A 24,949-nucleotide genomic window follows, 5' to 3' on the forward strand; every position below is an offset into this window, starting at 1 on the left:
TCACGCAGATTCGTTGACGCCGATCGTGGGACCGGGTCAAGAGGCTCGAGTTCCTCGAGTGGCATCGGTGGCACCGCCGAGCCCACGTCATCAACTGAAACTGAGCAAGTACCTCGACGTGGGAGACATAGCCTCTGGCCAAGGTACGTGGCGTACGCAGCAACGACCATCGTCTGAAGCCAAAGTCAAGATCGAGGAGAACGCAAGGCACGGCCGGGAACGGAAATGTCCCGATCGGATCGTGACGGCGAAGGACCGTGGGGTCTGAGCATCGACCATCTCTGCGACTGTGAGCTAGGAAACTGCGGCGACACGGCGCGACGAGTGGAATATATTTTCCTTGCCAGCAGCGCGCAGTACTTCTCAGCCACAGCAGCCTTGCCAAAATCAAAAGAAAAGACATGGAAATGCGCTCTTCCTTCTTTTTGCCAAGCTGCAGCACACGAGACGAAAGAAAACCCTTCTCGGCGCCTAAGCGAGACCGTCCAAGACAGCCAGAGCAACCTTTCCCTTCTCTTTGACGTGTGAGGGTGCCAACGACGTGCTGAGAAGGTCTCCATAGCCAAGGCGTGAGGGCCATGTCGATAAATCGAAGCACTCGAACAGACAAGAGAATGCGATGTGCAAAGCATTTCGCAGCAAAAGTGGATCGGACCGTGACGAGAAGGCCTTCCTGCAAGGCAGGGAACAATCGGCCTCGTTCGAGCAGACACGGGCAACAAAGCCCGGCGGAGTGCTCCATGCTAAGTCGGATCGGCGAGCAGCCGGCGACTGCGAAGCTTCCTTCCTCTTACGAGCGCCAGAGCATTCGCCCTGACGGCCGAGACACCTCGCACTAGCAAGACAGAGCAGCTGCCGACAGCACCGATCAGAGCGGCCCTGTGAGACTGACGAGTTTCGAGAGGAACGTGACGTCGGAGATGATCGAGCCAGGGTTTGGCGGCTGCATCGACCGAGCTTCGAGTATCGTATCTAGGATCATGGGACGGCAGGCTGGGCCCTCGGCTCTGACGCCGAAAGGGTGAGCGCTCTGCGCTGGCGGCGAAGAAGCTCGGAAACGGAAACGGTCGGCCATGTTACCAACTCTACTTACCTTGTATGTGTCAAGTGAGACCAACTTAGATCGATCGAGGACAAATGATGCTGAAAGGCGAGTGGCGGAAGAGAGACGCGATTCGTGCGCTTGCAACCTTGATGAGCTGCATATAACCAAGAGTCGAGGAAGGGTGACAAGGCTGAACGAGTTAGCGCGTGTGCAACAGCGTATGCAGAGTGAGAAGACGCCGAGAAGTTCGAGGCAAGGTGGGTAAATGGACGAGCAGATCTGGTTGTCGCAAAGAGGTCAACAGACCAACCACCCCGTTTGCTACCAGACGACGACTTAATCTGCCGGTGATACGTTATTCGTCATCGCCCGCGATGAAGTGTCGGTGTCCAAGCAGGATGCCGTGAGACGTAGTGAGGAGACAGAGAGCAGAATTTCCCACGGCCGCTTCGGTGCTGTCGGCGCTGGGAAAGACGAAGGTGGTGGAGACGATGAAGATGAGAGCAGAAAGCCGTCGGCCTCGCTCTGCGTTGTCGCGGCCTCACAAGCCGAAAGACGCAGGCGCTTCATTGCAACACGGCACGGAAGGCGCAAACAGGGCTGTGACCTTCATCTCGTCTGGGACCGAGGCGCTTCTCGTTTCGTCACACTTTCCGTCACCCTAAAACCAACTCGAGCTGGACCCTACGCGCCGCTGCCTCGGTGTGACTGTAGCGCTACTTACCTTGTGTGTGGTTCCGATCGGAGATCGGGTGTCGGATTTGGGCACGACGAGAGCCAGATGAAACGAGCGGCACGGTGGGTCCTAAGTTTGGCGTGCAGATGGTGGGCTGCAGGCGGAGGAAGGACCGCAGACGGCGCAAATCGGCTTGGCTCGGCTGACGACTGCTGATGCGAGCGTGGAATGAAGCAGGTGTAGGATGGTGGGTGGCGGAATAGGCTCAGTCGGACAGAGGCGTACGAAGCGTTGTTCGATCGCCAGCGCAGGTGGGTTTGGGCGAATGGGTGGTTGTAGGGCTGCGCTCAACGCATGCACGTCGTTGCTGTCGAGCTTGGCGTTTGCGGCGATGCTAGTGGGTGAAGATTGGTCGAGCCACGATGCGGAAGATGTTCGCCAAAAAAGTGAGAGGCGGTGACGGCGGTGGTGGCGGCAGCGAGCGTGGCAGGCGGTTTCATAAGAGGTCGTTACACTGGATCGGGAGATGCGCGAGATGTGGCGCTGACTGAGCGTCCTGAAGGGGGCTGTTGGTGGTGGCGAGTGCAAGATTAAAGGCGAAGCCAAGTCGAGCGATGTTGGGAACGGAAGGACGATGAGAGAACGCAAAAGGAAACCATCGAAACCAGGACGGGGAGGGAAGATGGAGAATATAAGGAAAGAGGTGAGAGCAGGGTGAGGGAGGAAGCCAGGTTGTGGAGACCGAAGCAGACCGTGGCCGCAGGCATGGATCAAGAGAGGCAAGGCTTCCGAAGATCTGGCGCAGTGGAGGCGAAGCGACGGCGTGGCAAGGCGTGGTCGGCCAAGCGAGCTAGCTTCAGGTACACCCGTTTCCTGACGGACCGTCAAGAACGCCGCAGGGGTAGACTGACCGCGCGTCAGCAGCAACGTCAGTCAAGCTACGTCGAGCCCTATGCCCCCGGGCGAAGGAGGCAGACGTAGAGAGGGCCGGGTAAAGCAGCACCAGTTTGCGGATCGTCGACGCTCCGATGCACGACGGCGTACAGCGGCACAGTGAGAGAGAAGGCAATCAAGGGACCACGAATCAGGAAACTTCAGTTGGAAAGGAAAGAGACCGGGACGAGGAGGGAGGGAAAGGCAGGAAGGGACAGGCGGAGAGCATTTGCCGTAGAGGCGTCAGTCGGGAAGATGGGACGCAGGAAAGGGCACATAGCAGGACCCTTCTTACGCCTCGTCAGTTGCTCTCATCATCATCATCACCTTTGTCGTCGTTCACGTCAATGCGATGGGCGTCAGGCAGCCCTATTATTTCGCAAAAGCAGCGGCGGCTGAGTCGGGGCTCGAAGGGATGCGCAGACAGGGAGAGGGTGCGGACCCTGTTCTGGTCAACAGGCGGAGTAGGAGAGGCGAGCAGAGAGCGGCGAATGCCAAACCCGGGTTGGGAGATGTGCACTGCCTGGTTTGCTGACTGGACTTGATTGACCAGATCGAGGGGCCAAGGCTTGCTCACTCGTTTGCCCTGCCTTGAAGCGTAGCTGTCCTGTGCGATACCTGGATGGAGGCGGCGTGCCAGCACAATGCCCTCGAGCAAGCACCCAGGCTCATGCAAGACAATCAAAGGAGAGCGTAGTGCAGGGCTGTTCATTGCCATTGCCATCCTTTCCCTTTCGCCTGTGTTCTCTCTTCTTTCGAAACAAATGACCAGAAAATCCGACTTTGTGCACACACGACTTCGGCGAGCCAGGCACAGCCAAAGCGCACATTCGGGAGGAGTAAGAGAGGGAGCACAGCAGCGGTGGCTCAGCGGATCAACGGAGAGCTTAACTCGCTGGCTCATTGACTGGCTGGGCAGGGCAACTGACCGGCCGCCCCACCTCGGCTACAGCTCGTGGCAGTGACATTTGTGTTCGCCGTGACTGACCGGTTTTTATTTTATAACTTTTATTTTTCTTGAAAAAGCACCATCCGAAACACATTTCAACGCAGCACCACCAGCTCAGGACGCCGGGCTGAAGACCGAAACTGCCGCGGCACACAGCCGTATTCTTGCTGCTGAACTGAAGCATGGCTCCTTCAGCTGGGCTCCACCTACATTCGCGCAAAACGGTTTGTGGCCACTTCTCGCTTCGTGAGGAGATGAAGTCACACCAACTCGAGAGGTCCCCGGTGGCTGTTCTGCACTGCTTCACTGGCCGACTGAACCTGCCAAAACGGGAGTCGGGAGTCTCCCGAGACCTTGTTCTGGAACTGTCCTCAGACGAGCAAGCGCATTCGAGCCAAACGCTTGAACAAGAGACTTCGGCCGTGACAGCTCTCAGCCAAGAGGATCACGGATACCCTAGCTGGACAGCCGCCCTCACGTTCGGCCCGGATGAGCCTGGGTGAAAGGTTGGTCCTTCGACGGCCCCTCTGCAATGCATCAATTGATGAATTTATTTTAATTTTGAGAAGGGGCGGAGAGCGAGAATGCTCAATCAACAAATTCCTCGAAATGGGCGCAAAAAGAAAGATTCCGAGCATAACGCCTGCCTGCAGCTTCCTCCGCCCTTGCGCCCGTCCGCCTCAAGAGCATCTACGGTAAGTCATGCGCTGCGTCCATCGAAGGCAACAAACACCTACGCTGCAGACCATGCTGCCGCTAGGCTGAAGATACGCCATCATCAGCCCGCCGCCATCCTTTGTTTTCTTCGCCATTCCATGGAAATGTCGTTGGGCGTCTGTCTGGCATGCAGATCGACACCAAAAATGATCGCCGAGCGAGACAGCAGCCAATTTGGAAACGAGGGTCCCAAAGCCTCACACCCAAACCTTGTTTTCGCAAAACACCGTGTTGATCGCGCATCTTTTGCAGAACGGGCTCCTGCTCTCGAAGCGGCTCATTGGACGACGACAGAATGGCATGGCCACGATTGTAATCAGTCCGCGCCGTAATTACCGCTTAGTCAAATTTCACCCACGATGGCCAGCGGATGATTAGCTTTGCTGGATTCCCGAACAGCACTTGAGCAGTATTCAGCGCGGACGGCCGGCCCGTAGCAAGCGACGGGCCGAGACCGAGACCTGAGACCGTCTGTCAACCTGCCTTTGTGCAGTCAAAAGTACCCACGCTGTTGCCGTATTCAGGCTGATCTCGCTGGCCCGAAAAAGCGGAGAAGGGGAGGTTGGTCCACGGTACAGCCAGCAAAGACCAAAAACATCGGAAGGCGGTGCTCGAAAAAATTCAATTAAAACCTTTCTTAAGGGTCCAATCGGCAGCACGACAGCAGCCCGTCGCACGCTTCTCCCTGAGTTGGCCAGCTTCGGGGTGCATAGCCTCGTGCTCTCATGCGCTTCAATTTGAGACACACAAACGATCAGGGTCATGGAGCAGCAGCAGCGGTCACATGTGCTCTGCGCTCTCCTACCCGCCAGTTTCGGCTTTGCACTCGAATTGCATATTCAAATTGCCGCCCCAGGATCCAATCATCACCTCTCTCGGGCTCCGAATGATCATCCATACTCATCACTGAGACATGATTGGTGTTGAAACCACTTCTTGACCTTGATTTGGATGGAACAAGTATCCGAAAGGACAATAGCTCGGAACACAGGCTGCCATCTCACGATGAGCACGGGTCATCGACTCGGCTTGCCGCATTGTCTGCCAGCAGCATCAACTTCGAGCCTGCATGAAGGTCAATGTATCCTGGAAGCACGTCGTCGATCTCCAAACTGGCCCTCTCTCGACCGCAGAGCCCTGTGCAAGGTGCGACCTGCTTTCAAGGTCTGCTGCTGCTGCCCTCTTGACTCGCAGCGCGTGGTCGGTTGACCGGCCTGTCTTTCGCGCTGGCTTTCCGCCCCCTCTGCCTGGCCCATCACCAACGAGACCTAGCGTGGGAATCCGATAGAATTCGCTACGCTTCGGCTCGGTGCCATGAGGCTCGCCTGTACCTTGATCCTAATCTATTTTTATTTGAACGGGCAGTGCCTCGCTTGACGGGTCGATTTCTGGGGTGGCGACAGACGACGTGGGCGTGAGAAAGCATTTTTAGTTTTAATTTTAACTCCATGACTCGCCAAATTCGGTCGGGTAAATCCTTTCACAGCCTGACCCGGCGACCTGTTCCTGAACTTCACTGGTATGGCTGTGCCTCGCTAGGACTCGAGCGGATGCGGGCCGGTCCGAATCGGCACATAGTCATCAGCTCGATATCAAATCACAGAGTGAGACCGAGGCTCAATACAAGGGAACGAAGAAGGTTGCGATCATGCGTTCGTTCAATGCAGCCACGCTGAGCTGTATGGTCGATCGTTAAGAAGGGGGTTGTACCTTCGGAAAGTCGCTGTGGTTTCACTTGCTGCATGCACCCTTTGCTTGATTCGATCTGCATCGCATGCTGAATCGTTAGCAGAACTTCCCTCCTCTAATAATCCCCCTTCTTTCTCTGCCCGACCACGAGACCGAGCAGGAACACGGGGTGCATGGCTCGGCGACCTTCAATCGCGCCTTGCTTTGCCTCGATCATCGACGTGCCTCGTGTGTGCCAGCCGCAGGTATCGCGTGTCTCGCATAGACCCCGGCATGAGAACGGTTTGGTGCCCCGTCTGAGCCCGTTCGCCTTACGATCGACGCAAAGGAGCCTGTTCGCGGGCCTTCCTTTCCGTTCTCACAAGCCGCTTTGGCCGCTTCTTCTCCGTCGCTGTGACTCGAAAGGAAGTCCTAACGGTGGAATGAGCTCGCGCCTTCTTGTAGGGCGTGCAAGCCACCCTCAATTCTGTGACAACATGGGTGCCAGGACGCTCCTCAATGCACGGTCGATCGCGGACCGTCCTCGTTGAGCTGGCAAAGGACATCACGAATCGAAAGAGAATGCAAGCCTTCGATCGGCAACCTTCCGATGCAGGTTAATCCCACTCGGCACGCCTCCTACGCCCATCTGCATCATCACTCAAGGGACAAGCATCGGCAAATTCCCACTCGTGAGAGTCAGCTCGATGCGCATCACGCGCCAGAGCAACACACTCCATCAGACCATGCGAGTGACCAACCCTGCAGCGTGAGAGGCAAGCAAACGCCAAAGAACACGGCAATCAAAACTCGAGTCGAAAAAGCAGCTCGCGAATCGCATAAAATTAGGGGCAGCAGCAGCTGCGCCCTTGTGCTGTGACAGCGCCTGCCGCAACCTTCTTTTCAACGTCCGAGATGACTCAAGTCGACTGAGCTTCAAATTGTGAATGGAGATGGATGCACTGCAGAAAGGCGCATTTCGATCTCTCCATCATGATCATAACCTATGTCCACGCTGGCGTACATGTTGGTCATGACCAGCGCACACAATAGGCAGGCGATGCACAAGGTCGATCTCTGCATCCACTCCGCCATCTCTTCGGTGACAACCACAATCTGGGTCGCAGCATCACTTTGAAAGCCCGCGATGAAGCAGATCGCAGATCCTTCTTTTCTGCCACGTAGTCAAAGCGATCGCCGACATTGACAGCGCATCGACTTGAATTCGTTCACATCGGAGCATGCTTCGCTTCTCTCCTGCGGTGATGTCGCTCGTATGGTCTCCTCTGACGAGCGGGCTGGGCCATGTTACCAGCGAACCTAGGGTCAGCGCTGTAGGCGAAGTCAGGGCCGCCGATCGGCACCCTCGAAAAAGGGAACAAGGTGGCCATAAAAATCGAGGGGACTGCTCGCTTCCCAAGCTACTGTAGCTCAGTCGCGTAGCGCTTTCCCCGGCCACACCTTGAGAAGATCGACAAGACCGCTTCTGCTTCCGTCTCGCGTGGCCAGCTGATCCTTCGTCTCGGCGCTTGAACCCCATAATGATCATCTTTCTTTCGCATCGATGCGCCTCGACGATCAGGTCTGGGCGGCGTCAACGGCGTATCGCCGTCTGCAGCTTCCACCCATTCGGGACCCCTTGTCGGTACATCATGACACTCTGCGAGAACTGGAACGAGGAAGACTGCATCGATAGGCGTCAATTCAGGAGGCCTTGCAATCAGCAACATGGCCAATCTGGTTTGCAAAGAGACACTGAGATCTCGTCGATGTACCAAGGCGTCGATTTCAACGCTAAATGTCACTTTCACACATCCACTCTCCACAAGAGTGGCCGATCACTGCGCTTGAACGACATCTCGTCCTATCCGCGGAATCTGCAGAGCGGGTTGGCAGCCTCGCTGAAGGCTGACCGGCACATGAAAAGCTTCGGGCACTATCGTGGGACGGTTGTCACCCTTTGTTACTTCAAGCGGAGCGGAGTACGAATCGGAGGCGCGTTCGCTCATTCGGCACCATCAGCCCTTCCGTTATTGCGGTTGAATGGCCTTCTACGAAAGACCGTCTCATCTTCAAGGCAACAGGCCGGACCATGCTCGGACCATGCTTGCAGATCATGCTGCCGTTTCGGCGATCGATCCCTTATACTAGCGGCGTCAGGGATCTTCGGCGATCGATCCACCTATGGGCGGGGGGAGCTGAAGCGCCGTACAACCAAGCTCGAGCATCATTGCGAAACTTGAAACTCCGACTACCGAGATGCAGAGCCCAGAAACGAGGGTCAGCTTCGTGCGTGGTTCACGATTGTGCGCCTCACCCTCCCCATCCACTATGTCGCGGAGCGGCTCCCCTCTCTCACCTTCGGAGTCGTCCCGACGTCGCGCTACCACTTGCCCAGAGGCTCGGACTCCGCTCTTGCTTCCTCTTGGCAACCTTGGTACTAGCCTAGGCAAGAGCGAGACAAGTTGCAAAGCGAATTCACATCGGGCCAAGATCGTCCTGGGGCTGACGGCTGTCTAGTAACACCCTCAAGCAAGCCTTTTGCCCTATCTCAAAGACGACGGCGTCTTCTTGTCGATTCGAACTTCGAAAGCGTGCGATCGTGCCCCTCCCCGCACTGTCCTTAACGCGAGCAAATGACGTTCAATAGACCCTGCCACCTTAGGCGAGGTGCAAATATACGAAATCTTCGCGGGTGCGTCTGGCCTCTACCGGCGCTCGCTGTTCTCGCCGTATTCATGCTGTGGACCCTGACACGGCGTCTTCGCCTCCTCCGCCTTTGCCGCGACTGCCACGAGCCACGCGCGGCTGTATGCGAAACCGAACGGCGTAAGCGAGCACTGCCTCCTCTCTCACACCAAACTCTATCAATCGATCGTGGCTGGCTTCACAGCACGTTCGTGGGTCCGGCAATCCTTCAACTTCTGGACCCAGCCTTCGGTCTGACACTTCGTCTTCGGTGTCTTCTTCAGCGCATAGTGCCAATTTGCAATCGCACATTTCAGAATGCAGCCAGCGGTCGTATCTATCAGCGCAAATTCAGGTGCACATGCGAGCATGCACGAAGACTCTCACTCAAGGAAAGCGAGCTGGCATCGGCTACTATCCGAGACACTGGCCGGTATCGTGCATCTGAACGCCAATTTGTCTCTTCGTACCCCCTTCCAATGGCCGGCGTATGGTCTGCCCTGCGGCTCAACGGATTGGAGCGGCGGTGACCTCGTCTTCCGCTCGAGCTCGCCAGCTGGAGCTCGCGGATGTCTCGCCAGCGTTGCGAGATGAATGACCAGTCCGGCTATGCACGACAAATTGCCTCGTGGTGTAGGAACATCGAGGCGAGCTTTCATGGGTATATAGTTCAGAGCCGGAGGTCGGACGCGTCCAATCTGCAACCAAAATCATCATGTGCAGCGATCGTTCCATGACTATCAATCAGCCCGCAAGGTGCGGACTCTTACTGAAGCAGCGTGTCAGCTTCATGACCTTCCCAACTGCGGACAGAACGCCGGACACAGACTGTAGACCCTGAAATCACGGCGACCAAGCGATCATCACAAGGAAAGGGTCTCACGAGACCCGTGTCTCGCCGGCCGCATTTCAAATTCGTATCGACGCCTGCCTCATCGTTCCAGCACCATCAGCCGGCGACGACGAAGTGCGAGGAACTGCGAGTGCGAGACCGGCCTGTGGTGCCTGGCCGAAGCCAGTATATCCGCAGGCCGCATTAGCGTGGCACTGTACGGGCCAAGATGCGCCTCGCTTCAAGGCGTTCAAAAAACATTGCCGAAAGACTCGACGACACCGGCAAACAAATGGCTCTGTTTTCGCGTGCAGACCATTCAGGAACGGCGATGCGGTACTACCTCACAGCCGAAAGAGGAGAGCTGTCATCCGGAATCCGGGTCCAAGACACGAAAGCATGTCATCTCGGCGTGAGCTGGTGACACACTGCGTCCAGCAATGCAACCTGAAGTGCCCCGAGGATGCTCAGACGTGAACGAAGGAGGCTAACTGACACTGTGTCGCAATCGAGGAACGAACCGCCATCTTGGCTACGTCGCAGCTCACAAAGAGCGCTGCGTCTGCAAGACGGTACCCTGATGCGGAGAAGAGGACCTTTATGCCAGCAGAAATAGCATCGGTCTCCAGACAGCAGCCTCGCTGCGTGCCGCCAAGCCAAATGGCCAAGGTCGAGAGCGTGGGAAAGTCTTGCGTCTGGCCACTTGGCTCCTCGCAACCCTGCAAGCGACTCGCAACACCTCTGCTCAACTGAGAGGCTTCTCTTTGACCGGTGCGCTTCTCGCAAAGTGAAGCTAGAGGATCCAGACCCGTGCCTGATCCTCTCGTTCTGGCTACACCGCGAGCCTCGACCAAGATAAGCAAGACCTGGAAGTTCGAATGGCCCACTGAGCCATCGGAAGTCGGCCTTAACACGAGAAAACTTTGCAAAAAAATTAATAAGGCGTAGCACAGCCATCTCGCTTGCCTGGCGAGGCTCTCATTGCATCACTCTGCGTAGGCGTCTTTTCGGCCGACAGATCCTTCACGAGGAGGCCTACAGCCTGGCTTCTCGACAAGCCACGTGCGATGCCTCGCTGCGCTGCGTTGGCGACAACTGCAAGCAGAGCGACGCCCTGTTTTGTAGGCCCGCGAGGCGAGCGAGTGGCTTGCAAGCTGGCGAGACCGCGATATGAGTGTGCATGCATAAGGGGAAGGACCGGTCAGCGTCAAGCGGGCAAGTACGGCACCGATCGACATTGCGGACCTAGACTCGCAGCCGCAAGTCATCACGTACACAAGGTCAAGCTCAGGGAGCATGGAGCTCGAATTGGGCACGACACGCCTGAGCAAGAGAGGCGAAGTCGACGTGAAAGCTTCGACCTCGAACTGAGCTGCAATCGCTGATCCTCGACGCAGCAGCCTTTGTCGATCTTGGCTCAGAACGCACCGAAAATTGCCGCACGAGATGCACTACCGAAGTTTTGCTTGCTGAGAAGAAGGCAAAATTCACTCAGCTGACAGTGAAACAAAATCGATCTTGCTGCCTGCCCCCCCCCCAAGGTGAAATTGGCAAAAGAGCGGCAGCAATTGGCGCAACTCACACATTGTAAGTCGGTGGGCGTAAAAAGGTTTTGCGTGCTGCCTTTCCAAAGGAAAGTGTGGTACGCAAGCCTCACAAATGTGCACTCACTGATCTCGGTAAAGCGTCAAGGGTCCACTCTCCCCCTGCGGCCCGAGATCGCCGTTGCGTGAACAAATGACGGTGCAGAGCATCCGACGCGCTTGATGGTCGACTGACATTGTCGTTTGCACCTTCATTACGGCCAACACAACCCATCAGCATCGCGACCTCCACACAAGCTAGCCATCGACCGGCTTCGCTGGCCTACCACCACATCTTTCGTCGAATCAGCGTTGCAGTGGGCTCGTACCTAGCCGTTGCTGAGGAGGGTGGATCGAGTGCCAGTGGGAGCTTCTCGGTCCTTCATCTTGGACAGCTTTCCGTTCTGGCAGAGCAACCCGGGACGCTGTCGACTGGCTGGCCGATGCCGGCACCCAGACTCTCATCCGCTCGACGCTGAGCTCGAGCAAGCTTCATCCTCACGTTGCTCAAGTAGCAACCGCATACAGCGAGGTCTCTTGGATGAAGGGCTTGACGCTCTTCAGGATCGAAGCAAAGGCATTGCGAGCCTAGGTCGGGGACAACTCGACTTCTGCTGACAGCACAATCGCAGTTATGCCCGCAATCACCTTCGTCACTCCTCCGGGCAGACCCTCTGTGCTGAGGGGCAACACTGTTCAGGAGGCTAAGGCTCAGCAATCCGAGTTCACAAGCACGGACGACAACGAGAAAGTAACGACGAGTGCGCTACGACAATCCGATAGCGACCCTGCAGCTGACATGGAGACGAGAGCAGAGGCAGAACCGCTCAGCTTTCAGAAGCGCATACTGCCGCATCTGACAACTTCGCCCGAAGCAACATCAGGCGCATTCGCTCTCGCAGCGTCACGCAAACCCATCGACGAGACCGTCTCACGTCCTTTACACTCCGACGAGGCGAAGAAGCGGTCGCTGCTGTCAACTGCTATGGCTGGATCGTCTGCTCAACCGCCCCGCAGTCTCTCGACAACCAATCTGGGTATTCTGCGCAGAGCAGAGTCCGAGACTGCCCGGGCGAGTCTGGACGGGGCGCGAAAGGAAGCATATACGGCGACCGAAGCTCCTGTGACAGTGTCTCGACCCCGTCTGCACTTCGTCGAGCCGCAGAAAGATCACATTGCCGCCTATACGTCTCGACAAGAGACGGCATCCGCGCACGCCGAAGCGACAACCTCGACACAACCGCGTGTCCAAGTAGCAGAGCCAACCCCAGCAGCGGCACAGCCGTCAGACACTGAAATTGCCCCGAGGAAGCGTAGTCTGGTGATTCAGGAGCACGCCGATGTCCTTGAACGCGCAGCAGAGCGAGCAGCTCGTCAGACGGGCCATCTCAGCTCGGAAGCCTTGGAGCAGCATTCCCACACCGTCACTACCTCGACCAGATTGCGGCAGCACAGCGGGTCATCAGCGGGAGACGAGACGGCATCCACCCGATCCAGCTGGGCTATGCGCAGCAACTCTCGTGGTTCGAGCATCGGAACCTCGCCGGGTGTCGAGTCAGCCGACAATGCGGACGAGCCGATTGAGCTGGAGCTGACAAAGCCGTCGGAGCAGCCAACAATGGTTCCGATCTTCACCAAGCCCAGTTTCAGCGACCGTGACAACGATAAGCGTCAGACCGTTCCCACACAATCATCACGCAAGCTAACCTTCATCAGCCCAGCTCCTTCCAAGAGGAGAAGATCACCAGCGGAAGGCGCAGTTACACCTGCTCGTCGCGAATCCGATCCTGATACAGCTTCCTCTTCCAAGAGTGTACATGCTGTCAGCGATAGCGACGGTCAAACTGCTGCTGAAACTTCCCGCAGGGTCCTGGCTTTCGCGGCTTGTCCCAAACCAGAACGATCGGCCAAGTTGTCACCAGCCCATGCTACACGAAAGTCGAAAAGCAAGCTCTCCGCCAGCCCGGCCCCGCACAAGCTGGCGTACTCTCAACGACTTCGAGGCATACGAGGTACCGACCCCATTCGCTCACCGGCACCGAATCAAGCTGGTCAGACCGCAGCCCAGATGAGCCGATGGGATCAAATCCACGAGGACGTCTCTTCAGAAGGCTCAGGCTATAGCGAGGACGAAGAAGATGGCGATTCGGACGAAGATGATGACGACGATGACGACTCGGACAATGACGATGACGATGACGACGACGATTTGAGTCAGTCGAACGCATCCGACATTCAAAGTCTGGCAGAGTCGTTGCTGCAGCATAGTGAAGACGGTGCCAGTCTGCGATCAGACGCTGCTCCTCGTCTACCGTCCAACGCTATCGAAGGATCACGCGAAGCGGCCAAGCCGGCGAAGCACCCATCAGCAGAACAGCACATTGCTCGAATGACTCCCAGCGACTCGCAGCCGGGACCAAGCCAACAATCTTCACGCAGGCAGTCTGGCAGCTCCTCACAAGGCCCGCCATTCCCTGCAAGCAAGACCTCGCCCGGACCGACATCGCCGACTCGAGCGTCGCAGTCCTCGCGGTCCAACCAGACTTCTCCGCTTTCACGCAAGCTCAAGCCCAAGGACTCGCTCTCGCATCCAATGTGCTTCCTCCCTGACGCCTTTGAAGAGTCTGCTCCACCTACTCCCACAGAGCCGGATTCGGACGCATATGACCCGCTGCAGCGGGCCAACTTGCTGTCAGGATGGCTCTCGGAAGGTGGCAGTGCGTCAAGCTCACGCCGCGCTAGTTGGCAAATGCAGCACCCGACAGGAGCAAGTCGCCGAGGCAGTGGTGAAGAGGGACTAGCAGTGCCCATTGATACGTTGCCACCCTTCCGTCGTGCCCGCGAACGCGCCGCTTCGCCTGGGCTGACCAGCGAAGGTGAGAACACAAGCAGATCCCTAGGTGGCAATGCCGCTTTCATTCGCGAGTCTGCTGGGCTTGGGAGATCTCCCTCTCACAACGCCGAGACCGTAGCATCTCCACGCAGGCCATCGCACGTCGATGCGCTTGGCATCAGCGTGCCTGTCGCTGGTCGGCCAGCCCAACCCTTCTCGTGGCGTCAAGTTTCGAGCCATCAGGTCCCGCAACGGCCTTCCACGGGCATGACTGGCTATCGCAGAGCGAGTCATTCGGTCGAACCGAGGAAGGCAACTTCAGCGTTTACTAGTCCGGTCGGATCCTACTCGCAGCAGGTGCACATAACTGGCAGGATTACACCTTCACGAGGCGCTGCTGTGTCGAGGCCCTCGGCAGGCAAGCAGAGAGCCGTCTCGTCTTCGAGTCACATCCGCAGTCGACCCTTGGTAGCCCCTAGCACACACGACGACGTGGTCGTAGCAACCTCGCCACCGCGACACGATGCATCTGCTCATCTCAAGCATCACCTCGCCCACTCGCCAACGAGTCCCATTCGTCCTGAGAGTCAACGCCGCGACACGCACGCATCTGGCAGCACGACACCAGGCTGGACGTCGGAGGGTCAACTTCCCAGCCAGAGCACCAGTCGGTACTGGACGCAGCGACTGTCTTCGCTTGCGCAGGCCATGTCGGAGGAGCTGTCGATTGTAGGCAATGCGGTGCTTGGCAAGGAAAAGGTCAGCACAGAGGTGGTCGAAGGCGAGGAGGGGCAGGCGTCACACCGACGTTCGCGCTCGGTCCCGATGGAAGGGGCGGTCGTTGACAGTGCGGCGTCGATCGTACCTGAGGTGTCGCAACAGTCGCTCTCACCGTCCGTGTCGGCAAGACGCAACTCAGCCGGCGTACCCGTCCCCAAACCCAACGCAGCAGGAGCATGGACAGCCAAACGCGACGGTCAAACCCAGCCACCAGTCCGACGCAACAAGCATGCATCGGAGGAAGACGCATCATCAGGAGACGAAGGGAAACCGTTCCGGTTTGCCAAGAAGGAGGTCGGCGAAGACGGCATGACCAGGCTTGTGGTGATTCATACGTCGGAGCGAGCATAGTGTTTGCATTGCATTGAACAATATTTCACAAAGCGATCGCGGTGAGCTGTGTGGGGCCGATGAGATCCGACTTGAGTTGGTGTGAGCCAGTGAGTCGTCGTTTGACAGTGACCTCGAATTTGCGCGACATGGTTTCAGTGGCCGGTGGTGACAAGCCAAACGGCGAGACCTTGCTCTTCCCGCAAAGGACGCAGTGCAGCTTTGGCATTGATCTCGACTCGTTGGGAGCGGCTGACTTGTGCAACAGGATTCAGTGGGCTCTGCCGGTGAGCAAAACGGTGTGGCCTCCGCCTTGCTTGCGCCGTCCAAAGACGCAGTGCAGTGTCGTTGGCCCTGACCGCACGTCGACCGCGGTTGGCATCTCGACCGCTCGTATTATTCGATGAGCCCCTGCGTGCCAAGGCAAACAGTCAGCTTGACAATCTCGAAAGCACTCGCTGTCCTCGCACTGGCATGCGACTCTTTTGGTCGCCTCTGGCTCAGCTTGCGCCGTCAAACGGTCTTCTGATGCTCAGGCACGCAACCGCGCAATCCCTCGTTCGCAACTGTGTCAGATTGATCGGCTGGAGTCTACGAAGCAGACCTGCACATCGTCCCGAACATTCACTCGACCCGCACCATCACACCGTCCACCATGACACTCTTGACCACCCTCTCTTCCTCTCCAACCTCAACATTGAGTTTCTCCCTCAGCCTCGCCCTGTCCGTCTCCTCGACCAGCTCGAACGCGAACTCCTCCTCACTGGTCTCCCTTACTCGTCGACCAAACACACTCGCAAAATGATCCTTGTAACTCCTGGCCACACTCTCCACGCTCTCCTTAACATCGCGCTCACCGTCAAACACCGGATTGTGTCTCGCAAACGGCCCACTGGGATCCAATCTGTCGTGCAAACACGTCATGTTCCTCCCCACAATGCCGCAGGCCACGATATGTCGAAACCCACCCATGGCCCGACCCTCCACATTCAGTGCGAAACCATGACTGCTCACGCGGTGACGCACCTGAATGCCGATACTCGCGATCTTGTGGTACTCATCCGCCCATACGCCGGTGTGGTTCTCCGGTGGGTCCACGGTGAGTATTCCGCGCGCAGCCAAAAGCGAGATGAGCGAATCCTGAATCTTGTCCACATAACACCGGCTGGCCAGGTTCATACTGGACAGATTGAGGATGGGGTAGCCAACCAGTTGACCGGGACCGTGATAGGTGATTTGACCGCCGCGTTTGGTGAGGTGGTAGTCGGCACCGAGAGAGCGCAGAGCGGTGGCGACGAGGTTGTCTTCGGTATCGTGCCGTCTGCCTTCCGTGTAAACGGGTCGGTGCTGCAGGAGCAACAGCGTGTCTTGTGCTGCGAGGATTTCAAGCGTCGACTGTCTGGTGGACGGCGAGATGCTGCTGTGTCCAGAGAGGGTCGATGCGGAGGAGGAGGTCGAGTCCGAGAGAGCGCGCAGGGCGGCTCGTGCGTCCGAGCGTTGCTTGACAAGGTGCTCTTGCAGCGCGAGGCCAAGGTCGTACGGCACAAAGCCAGGGATGTAGATGGCGCGAACGGGAGGAAGGTGCGTGTAATCGCCTTTGGTAGCTGACGCCAGATCGCAGCTGGCTCCAGTCTCACTGTGGGCTCGGGCTGAAGTGGAGAACGCCCGAGCGCGTGCTGCTGCCGAACGAGCGGAGGAGATCCGCATGTAACGTTGCTTGTCCCCATTGGAGACTGGCTTCGTTCTTGTGCCGGGCTGCGATGGTCTAGCTGGCTTCGGAGGTTGCTCCATCCCGTTCCGACGAGGCGTGAGCAAAGGCGCTGTCGCAAAGCGACTTCCTTTTGACCGCGAAAGCGACGACCCAATGAAGGGGTTGTCCTTGCGCTGCTCTTTCGGACCTAACAACTCATCCTGTGCTGTCCTCACAAGGAACGACACGCGTTTCATCGCCTCGTCGTGCGATAGCGGCTCCTCCCTGTCTGCGTTCCTTCGCACCGTCAGCCAGCCCGGCACCGTGCGTGAGGCGTCTGTAGATGTGATCTCGGCGGCGCAGGCCTGATTGAGGGTGCGGATGAGGTACTGTGTCTGACGCAGCGGCGATGCGGGCTGAGCGCTGGTGACAGAGGTCTCGCTGAGAGCGGAAGAGTCGCCGAGGGCTAGGCGAAGGGTCTCGGCCTGCTCATTGTTGCCTTGACGGGCCATGCTTTGCAGTACAGTGTCGAGATTCATCCTGCTCTCCGAGAATCTCTCCGATGCTTCGTTGGAAAAGAGTGCGGCTTGATGTCCCTGTGCGAGAAGAGCATTGACGACCGTCCTGTACGTGCTGGTGGCAGGAGTAATTCTCCACCTCTCGAACAGGTTCAACACGACGATGGCAGCCGGGTAGTCGGCCTCTGCCATGACTGCCAGAAGGGCGCCATTGAGCATGTGGCGATTTCGACAGGCTGCCAGGTTCTCAGTCGAGGAAGGGATCTCGCCTTCGCCTACCTGGACGAGCGAACGGAGCAGGGATCGTGTCGACGGCAGGCCTTCCACGCCGCCCTGTGCTCTAGCAGAAGAGCCTCGGAGTCCTGTGGTCGATGCCGTTTCGGTGTTGGCGATGGACCTGCGAAAGCTGAACAGAGCTTGGAGAAGGTCCGCATCGTTTGCGACATTGGCTCGAATGATGCTGCTGGCTTGTTCGAGAAGCGCGGAGCCGCCGGCCGTCCTGCCGACTTTCGCTTCGAAACCAAGGATAAAGGCGAGCGTCGAGCTGGTGATGGGGACTCCATCGCCGCGCATGAGGCGTATCACTTCTCCAATCTTGGCCGACATTCTTCGGATGAATGCCTCGGAGGACCTGGGAGCTTCTGCTTGCCTGCGGATCCCGGCCATGTATGCGAGATAAGGTTCGGGCACGGTAGGCAGTCGCGGCGTTGAAGAGAGTTGCAGATCCTTTTCTGAGGGCTGCAGCGCGAGTCGATATCGATCCAGCCATCTACGAGCGCCTTCGTGGTCGGCTGCGTCAACACGAGACCGGATCAAGGATGTCCAAATCACAGCGTTGTTGCCCCAACCTGCCAAGTCTACCGGGTCGTCTGCATTGAGCATCGGCATGTCCTCGTGCGTCTCGCCGACTCTCTGTGCACTCGCCCATGTTCTGAGCAGCTGTTCACCCAGCTCAGGTTTACCAATGCCGCCATACACGCGGATGAAGCTGGCCAATGCGCTGTGGGTTATCTGCCTCAGGCACGCGTCCGGGTTGTGTGCTTCCGGCGGTACGAGATTGCAGAGGGCGTTGTCGGCAGCTCGGAGCATTTGTTGAGCGTCGAGGTGACCGTCGAAGGTGGAGAGCATTGCCGAAGTCATTTTTGATGTGGGACGAAGGTTGCGCTCGAGGCCAGCATCGTAGATGGTGGCCATGGCGTACATGCACTGAGCTGGGATGGACAGCGTCTTTGCTGATACGGAAGGATCCAGCATAGAGGGTCTCCAGAGATATCCGGTAGTGGACTCGACAAATTTGGGAGCTGGCCGTGTTGTGGGATGCTGTTTGCTCTGGACGCGCAAAGCGATGACAAAGCTCTCGAGTTGCTGGGAGGTGAAAGGTTTCCGGGCTGGGTTGGCGAGGTCATCAACGAAGGCAGTCATGGCGGAGAGGATGCGATTGAGACGGATAAGTCGGATGATCAGCATGGCTCGGTTGTCGTAGAGCTTGCTTCCGGTCGCTTCAGAGATGGGTGGGGTCCTCTCGACGATGTCCGATTGAGGTGCCTCCACTTGCGCCGATGGCATTTGTGGTCGTGTGGGGGCATCATCGGTTTTCCAGCCTTTCGCCAATGGCCTCGCGGTGGGCGACAAGAGGAAGTGAGGGGGGTTTGCCGAGGTCAAGGCGTCATTGACAAGTCCTTGGAAGGGAAAGGAGGGTGTCCTCTCAGTTGGCTCCGATTGGGTCGCGAGGGTTCGTGATCCGATGTGGCGAGCCTGGTGCAGCATGGATGCGCACAGGCCGATGCTGCTACTCGGGCCTGCAGCAGAGGCTCTTGCTAGAGCTAAGCGGGCCTTCATCGTCAAAAGGGCGCCGCTCCGCAACGATGGTGGAGGATGTCTGCAAGGTTGTCAACGGAGAAGAAAGGGTTTGACAGGTCGGTAGCCGCTCAAAAGGCCGTGGCTGAGTTGCAACACACTCGGCCGATTGGAAGAAATACCTCACAAGAAAGGGGAAGAAAATGATTTTTAGCGGCATTTTTGGAAGAAATTGCACTTTCACGTCAATTTGGGCGCACTGAGCACAAAGTGTGTGCATCAGTCCTGCTTTCCTCCGACCCACCATCACGAACAAGCATCATCACAACTATGGATTCGAATAGCTTGTTGAACAGAATCGATCCTCAAGGAGGAGCAGCCAGAGGCGGGGGTCGTGGTCGAGGAGGTCGAGGTGGGAACCGAGGCGCACCCGGAGGCGGCAGAGGACGAGGTGGTGGACGTGGACGAGGCCGTGGCGGCGCTCGCGGTGGAGCAACACAGCAGCCAGGCTCAAACGTTGTCAGCAGCGTCGACGCAACTCCCGACGAGACACCCGCGCCTTCTGGAACCAGCACACCTACGTGGACGCCCAAGGCAATCGCTCCTGGCACAGACGCTGCCGTCTACCTGACCGATAACAAGTTCGCCGACCTCAAGGGTCAGATCGACGACCGACTTCTCTCGGCGATTCCTTTCCCAAGCATGTCGGCCGTCCAAGCTGCGACTCTCTCTACGGCGCTCGCTGGCAAGGACGTTCTCGCACAGGCAAAGACCGGAACGGGCAAGACGCTTGCCTTCCTCATCCCTTCCATCCAGAAGCTGTGTGCTCTGCCTCGCCCGCCACCTCAAACCTCGATCTCTGTGCTCGTCCTCTCGCCCACCCGCGAGCTGGCGCTGCAGATCGAGAAGGAAGCCCAGATGCTTCTCGCCAATCTCCAAGGCACCTTCTCCGTACAGCACGTCGTGGGCGGAACCAACATCGGAGCCGAGCGCAAGCGTCTCTCGCGCGATCGCAAGGACCTTCTCGTCGCCACTCCTGGTCGTCTTCTTGACCACCTTTCCTCCGACTCTCCCGGTCTCGACCTTCGCAAGGCATGTCAGAACCTCAAGGTGCTCGTCCTCGACGAGGCCGATCGCATGCTCGACATGGGTTTCCGCAACGAGCTCGAAAAGATTCTCAAGATGCTCCCCGATCCGGTCGCTTCCCAACGTCAATCGCTCTTCTTCTCGGCAACGATCCCATCCTTCGTTCACGAAGTAGCCAAACTTCGACCTGACCACGCCTTCATCTCGACGCTCACCGAGCAGGACACCAACACGCACGAGCACGTGCCCCAAGAATCGTACGTCTGCACCCTGCGCGACTGTCTGCCGCGAGCCTTGCAGGTGGTCTTGTCGGAAGCCATCCGGTATCCTGCCAACCACAAGATCTTGGTCTTCCTGCCGACGGCGCGATCGACGTCGTTGGCAGCAGCGGTGTTTACGCAATTGCGAGCACAGCGCGGGTCGGCGTATGCAAAGATGGGTCCGATCTTTGAGATTCACTCGCGCAAATCGCAGGCGATGCGCACGAGAACCATGGAGACGTTCCAGACGAGCGCTTCGGGGATTTTGTTCTCGTCGGACGTCACGGCTCGTGGTATCGACATTCCGGGCATCTCGCTCGTGCTCCAACTCGGGGTGCCAAGCAGTCTGGAGCAGTACATTCATCGATTGGGTCGAACCGCTCGAGCGGGCAAGGAGGGCCGCGGTGTGCTCATCTTGGCCGAATTCGAAGCGTTCTTCCTCAACCAAGCCGATGTGAGGAAGTTGCCGATTACAAAACTCGACATTGCCCAGGTGGAGGCTTCGGCGGGAGTGCCGTTCAACCAGGTGCTTTCGAATGTCGACGGTGCTATGCAGAGCATTGATCCGACCACAAGGAGTCAGGCGTACCAGGCACATCTCGGTTTCTACAAGTCCTATCTCAAACAGCTGAGGTGGACACCGGAACAGCTGATCGCGTCGACGAATGAGTACGCACGCGACATCCTGCAGTGGGGTGCGGGAGAGAGTGGCGCCTGGGTCGGCCCACCGTTGCTCCAAAAGACGGTTTCGATGATGGGCCTGAAGGGCAAGTCGGGGTTGAACATTGTCAGGGAGCTGCCTGGCAAGTCGAACGGTGGCGGCGGTGGGGGTAGGGGAGGCGGTGACAACGGGCTCAAGAGACAGGGTCAGGGTCAGGGCGGACGTCATGTCAACAAGCGATAGATGCGATACTTTGCGCGATAGAGGCTGGAATTGATGCTCGAGCTACAACTGCTCACCATTGCCCACTGTGACGTTGCAGCCTGGACTTGTGATCAAGCGATGAGCGTGTAACGGGAATTTTGCAGATTGAGTGGGGTTGTGAGACGGATGGCGACCCGGTGATGAAGAGCAACCCCCACGCTCGGTCTCATCAACCACTGGACAGCTGCGTGGGAAAAGGGCGAGCGTGCGGATGGCGTCTTCGCAGGATGAAGTCGGTCTCGACCGGATCATGTGAGGGTGAGTGGGCGACTGAAAAGGGAGATGAATGTGATTCGACTGTTGGTCAGGTTGACGCAAAGACAGGCAACGGCTGCAATGGTGAGTAGCTTAAGGGAGCCTCGCAGCGTCCGCAGGAGTACTTATATCGTAAACACCCCTCAGCCCCTTTCGCAGCCTTGCCCTCTCGTCATTCGATCAGCATCAAGCTAGTCCCAACATCTGCCGTCTACATCCTTCAATCACTGTTCCGATAGCGGCAAGATGCGTTTCACCACTCCACTCCTCACCTCCCTCCTTCTGGGCCTCACCCTGACTCACTCAGCCTTGGCCTCGCCCGCGGCCTCCTCCAAGCCGAACGAGGACCTCAAGTTCATCAAGCGTTCTCACCACTCGCACCACTCCTCCCCACCCTCCAGCCGTGGTGGTGGTATGTTCGGCAGCTCCTCCGGCTCGATGCTGCGCACCGTTGCTGGGGGCACGGCTCTTGCCGGTGGAGCAGTCTTTGCCGGTACCGCGGGCGGCATTGCTGCGCACCACCTGTTCGATGACCACGAAAGGGACGAGTCGCCTCGACGAGAGGAACGTCAGGAGGACGACAGGGTGCAGCAGAAGGTGCCGATGGCCCAGCAGCTGGGCGTGGAAGGTGTGAATGCGAATGGTAGGGTGGAAAAGGGACAGGTTTATCCTGTGGCCGTGTTGATGTCCGATGGCAGTTTCCGGGCTGTTCCGAACGATAACGGTGGGGGCCAAACGGTGCCGCCTCCGTTCATTCAGACGGCTCCGGTGTCGGGTCAGACTGGAGGTGATCAGACTCAGACTGGCACTGGTGGTGCCGCCGGTAGCGGCGGATCTGGTGCCCCGTTCATCTTCCCTGATGGCAACTGAGCAGCCCTCGGCGCTATCACGAGTGATACCTCGTATTCATCCGAATCACGATCTTCGATTTGACCTCTCATTCTATTCGAGTTGCGCAATCGCCATCGCTGTTATGATCGATCCTTTTCAAAGTGTGATGTCTGCTGATCTACAATCTGAGTCGTATCCCTCTCCTCGACATTTCCCTTGCCAGCCCACAGCACACACCCGTATACACCAGCAGAATCCCCACCGCCACCGCGTCGCTCGTATACATTGTCCTCACCGTCACGTTCACCAGCCCCGTTAGGAGGTTCGCGACCAAAAACACCGTCAACGAGTGTCGATTCACATCCTCCAACAGTCCCGGTGTCACCCCGTCTTGCCCCTCAGCAGGTTGCAGCACCCACAAGTACACCAGCACGTATGCGAGCAAAAACGACGTGTTGAACGCGACGACCCACAGTACGTAGGGCAAATTTGCGAGTCGTCGACTGGTTCGCAATCCCACCGCACCCGTCATGGCGTAAGCGGCCCACCAAAGGACGGCGAGACTGCCCAGAACCATGGCCAACTTGTCCGTCCGCGGTCTTGTTCTTCTCCGCCTCAGCTTGCGATACGCGAAATACGGATCGAGCGGTAGAACGTAATGCCCCAGATCGAGACCGATATAGAAGATCGCCAGATACCCGACCATACTCGTGAGACCTTCCTTGTTTTGGCTTGCCAACGTGGTTCGTGGGATTGTGTCGGACAACGCCCACTCCTGCCATTGCGTCAACTTCAGCAGGGTTTGGTGGGACAGCGTGAGCGCAAGACCGAGCAGGCTATACCGAATGACCCGCGCAAAAGGTCTCGACAACGTCGCTGCAAACGGCAAAACGCTGAGCGTGATGAAAAAATTCCAATGCACGCCGTACTCGCTGAGATGCTCCGGATACTCCACGCCCTTGACCATGACCACCCGCACGGAACCCAGCACCAGCAGCGGGAGAGCCTTGCGAAAGTCCGACAGAAGCTGCTGTTTCAGCGGCCGAAACCGATTGCGCGGACTCTTGAGGAAGGGAAGAGCCGAAATGATGCCAAGCGAAAAAACGAATGAGCCAACCCCCATGTCCATCCAGCTGGTGCCGAAGGATTCGCATTTCGAAAGAAAACGCGGGAAGACCGGAAAGTCGACGGCGAGGATCGAGATGATTGTGACCAGCATCATGTGTGCGCGGTAGACGGTCAGGAAGGGTTGGGGCCGGACGAAGAGGTTGCGATCCATTGTCGTGGACGATGGTGTTGAGGATGAGGTGCGAGTCGGACCTCGTCGAGCGGAAGAATCGTCGATCGAAGATGTCGAGTGGTCCAGCGATGACTGCTGCCTGGCTTTGCCGAGCGGGTCCACGACGCTTCTCGCTAGAGGCGACAGGGTCGACGATGCTGACGCCAGAGACTGCGCATCGGATCCATCGCGTGAATGAGGCTGCTGGATGGCTGTCGTTCTGAGTGCGGTCAGTTCCGCCCGTTTGGGCGAGGAAGAAGCTGAGGTGGACGCTCCCGCAGGCGACAGCAGCGAAGCGTCTGTGTTTCGAGAAGAGGTCGCTGAGGTGGACGAGCCAGGATTTGGACTTCGAGATGCCGTGTCGATCGCTGTGTCCAGCGACAGCTCCGTGTCCAGGCGCAAGGGCGAGCCGGGTCCATCGTAGAAGGTAGGCGGAGCAGCAGCTGCATGTGCGGCGTCGGCTGCTGAGTCGACTGACACACGGAATGGCAGATCTGCCTCTGCAGCAATCGTGTCAGTAGAGTCAGACGGAACCGATGCTTTGTGGTCCTCATCGGCGCTGTCATCGTCGGACTCCTTCTTGGACCAGTGTCGTTTCTGCCTCTTGTCCTTGTTGGGCCGCAGGTGGCCCGGTAATGGTGGTCCGCTGCGGATTAAAAAGGCCAGCACAGCAAGCAGCACACAGTTTGTCGCGATGAGATGAGTAGCTAGCACAGTGTGTGCGCTGACAGCTGGAACGATGAGGATGAGAAACTCGAGCTGCCAGTCGGACAAACTTGCTGTCGCGGTCGATATTGATGCTAGTGTTGCCAGCTCTCGCGGTGGACGTCGATGTTGTGCGCGCACGAAACGAATACGTTTTGCCCTGAGCACGGCCCATACCGCGTAGGTGAGAAGCATGACAAGGCCGAGAGCATTGATGGAGTGAATCGAGCTGCCGGTCTGGTCGGCGATCCAGGCCTCCTTGAGTTGTTTGTACGAAGCGCTGTCCGCGGAGACAGCCGTGCCAACAGCTGGATGGTATGAAATTGGGAGCGCGATGTTTCCGAGTGGTGGTGGATCATGTTGGCTGCTATGTTCGTATTGCTGGTGGTGAGTGCGATGGCGATGGCCAGCATCCACCGCAGCGAGAGGGTCATGAGCACCTCTGCCGCCGACCGGACGATCCATCGTGAAGATGCAAGTCAAGCCTGGAGCTGCCAAGGGCGTCAAAGCATGATGAATCGGATCGTTCTGGCTTTGAAAGTGCCTTTTACGAAGACGAAAGCTGCTGG

The 24,949-nt window shown here is 57.8% G+C and overlaps 5 protein-coding genes across 5 annotated transcripts; 3 read left to right on the forward strand and 2 right to left on the reverse strand.

The window, feature by feature from the left end:
- Positions 1-11,725: 11,725 nt before the first annotated feature.
- PSEUBRA_003516 (uncharacterized protein) lies at positions 11,726-15,055 on the forward strand (the record flags this gene model as incomplete). Its single annotated transcript, XM_059465088.1, has 1 exon — positions 11,726-15,055. The coding sequence occupies one exon, from the start codon at positions 11,726-11,728 to the stop codon at positions 15,053-15,055; it is 3,330 nt and encodes a 1,109-aa protein (XP_059320625.1).
- Positions 15,056-15,658: 603 nt separating this feature from the next.
- On the reverse strand, positions 15,659-18,808 carry PSEUBRA_003517 (Biotin/lipoate A/B protein ligase; the record flags this gene model as incomplete). Its single annotated transcript, XM_059465089.1, has 1 exon — positions 15,659-18,808. One exon carries the CDS (start codon positions 18,806-18,808, stop codon positions 15,659-15,661), a length of 3,150 nt encoding a protein of 1,049 aa, XP_059320626.1.
- A 561-nt stretch (positions 18,809-19,369) lies between these two features.
- On the forward strand, positions 19,370-21,289 carry PSEUBRA_003518 (DNA/RNA helicase, DEAD/DEAH box type, N-terminal; the record flags this gene model as incomplete). Its single annotated transcript, XM_016436603.2, has 1 exon — positions 19,370-21,289. One exon carries the CDS (start codon positions 19,370-19,372, stop codon positions 21,287-21,289), a length of 1,920 nt encoding a protein of 639 aa, XP_016292052.2.
- A 522-nt stretch (positions 21,290-21,811) lies between these two features.
- Positions 21,812-22,435, forward strand: PSEUBRA_003519 (uncharacterized protein; the record flags this gene model as incomplete). The annotated part of the gene is made up of 1 exon (XM_059465090.1): positions 21,812-22,435. One exon carries the CDS (start codon positions 21,812-21,814, stop codon positions 22,433-22,435), a length of 624 nt encoding a protein of 207 aa, XP_059321415.1.
- A 139-nt stretch (positions 22,436-22,574) lies between these two features.
- Positions 22,575-24,845, reverse strand: PSEUBRA_003520 (GWT1; the record flags this gene model as incomplete). The annotated part of the gene is made up of 1 exon (XM_059465091.1): positions 22,575-24,845. The coding sequence occupies one exon, from the start codon at positions 24,843-24,845 to the stop codon at positions 22,575-22,577; it is 2,271 nt and encodes a 756-aa protein (XP_059321416.1).
- Between the last annotated feature and the right edge of the window lie 104 nt (positions 24,846-24,949).

The sequence above is a fragment of the Kalmanozyma brasiliensis genome, assembly GCF_000497045.1.
Source record: "Kalmanozyma brasiliensis GHG001 unplaced genomic scaffold PSEUBRA_SCAF22, whole genome shotgun sequence".
In the NCBI taxonomy this organism is placed as follows: Eukaryota; Fungi; Basidiomycota; class Ustilaginomycetes; order Ustilaginales; genus Kalmanozyma; species Kalmanozyma brasiliensis.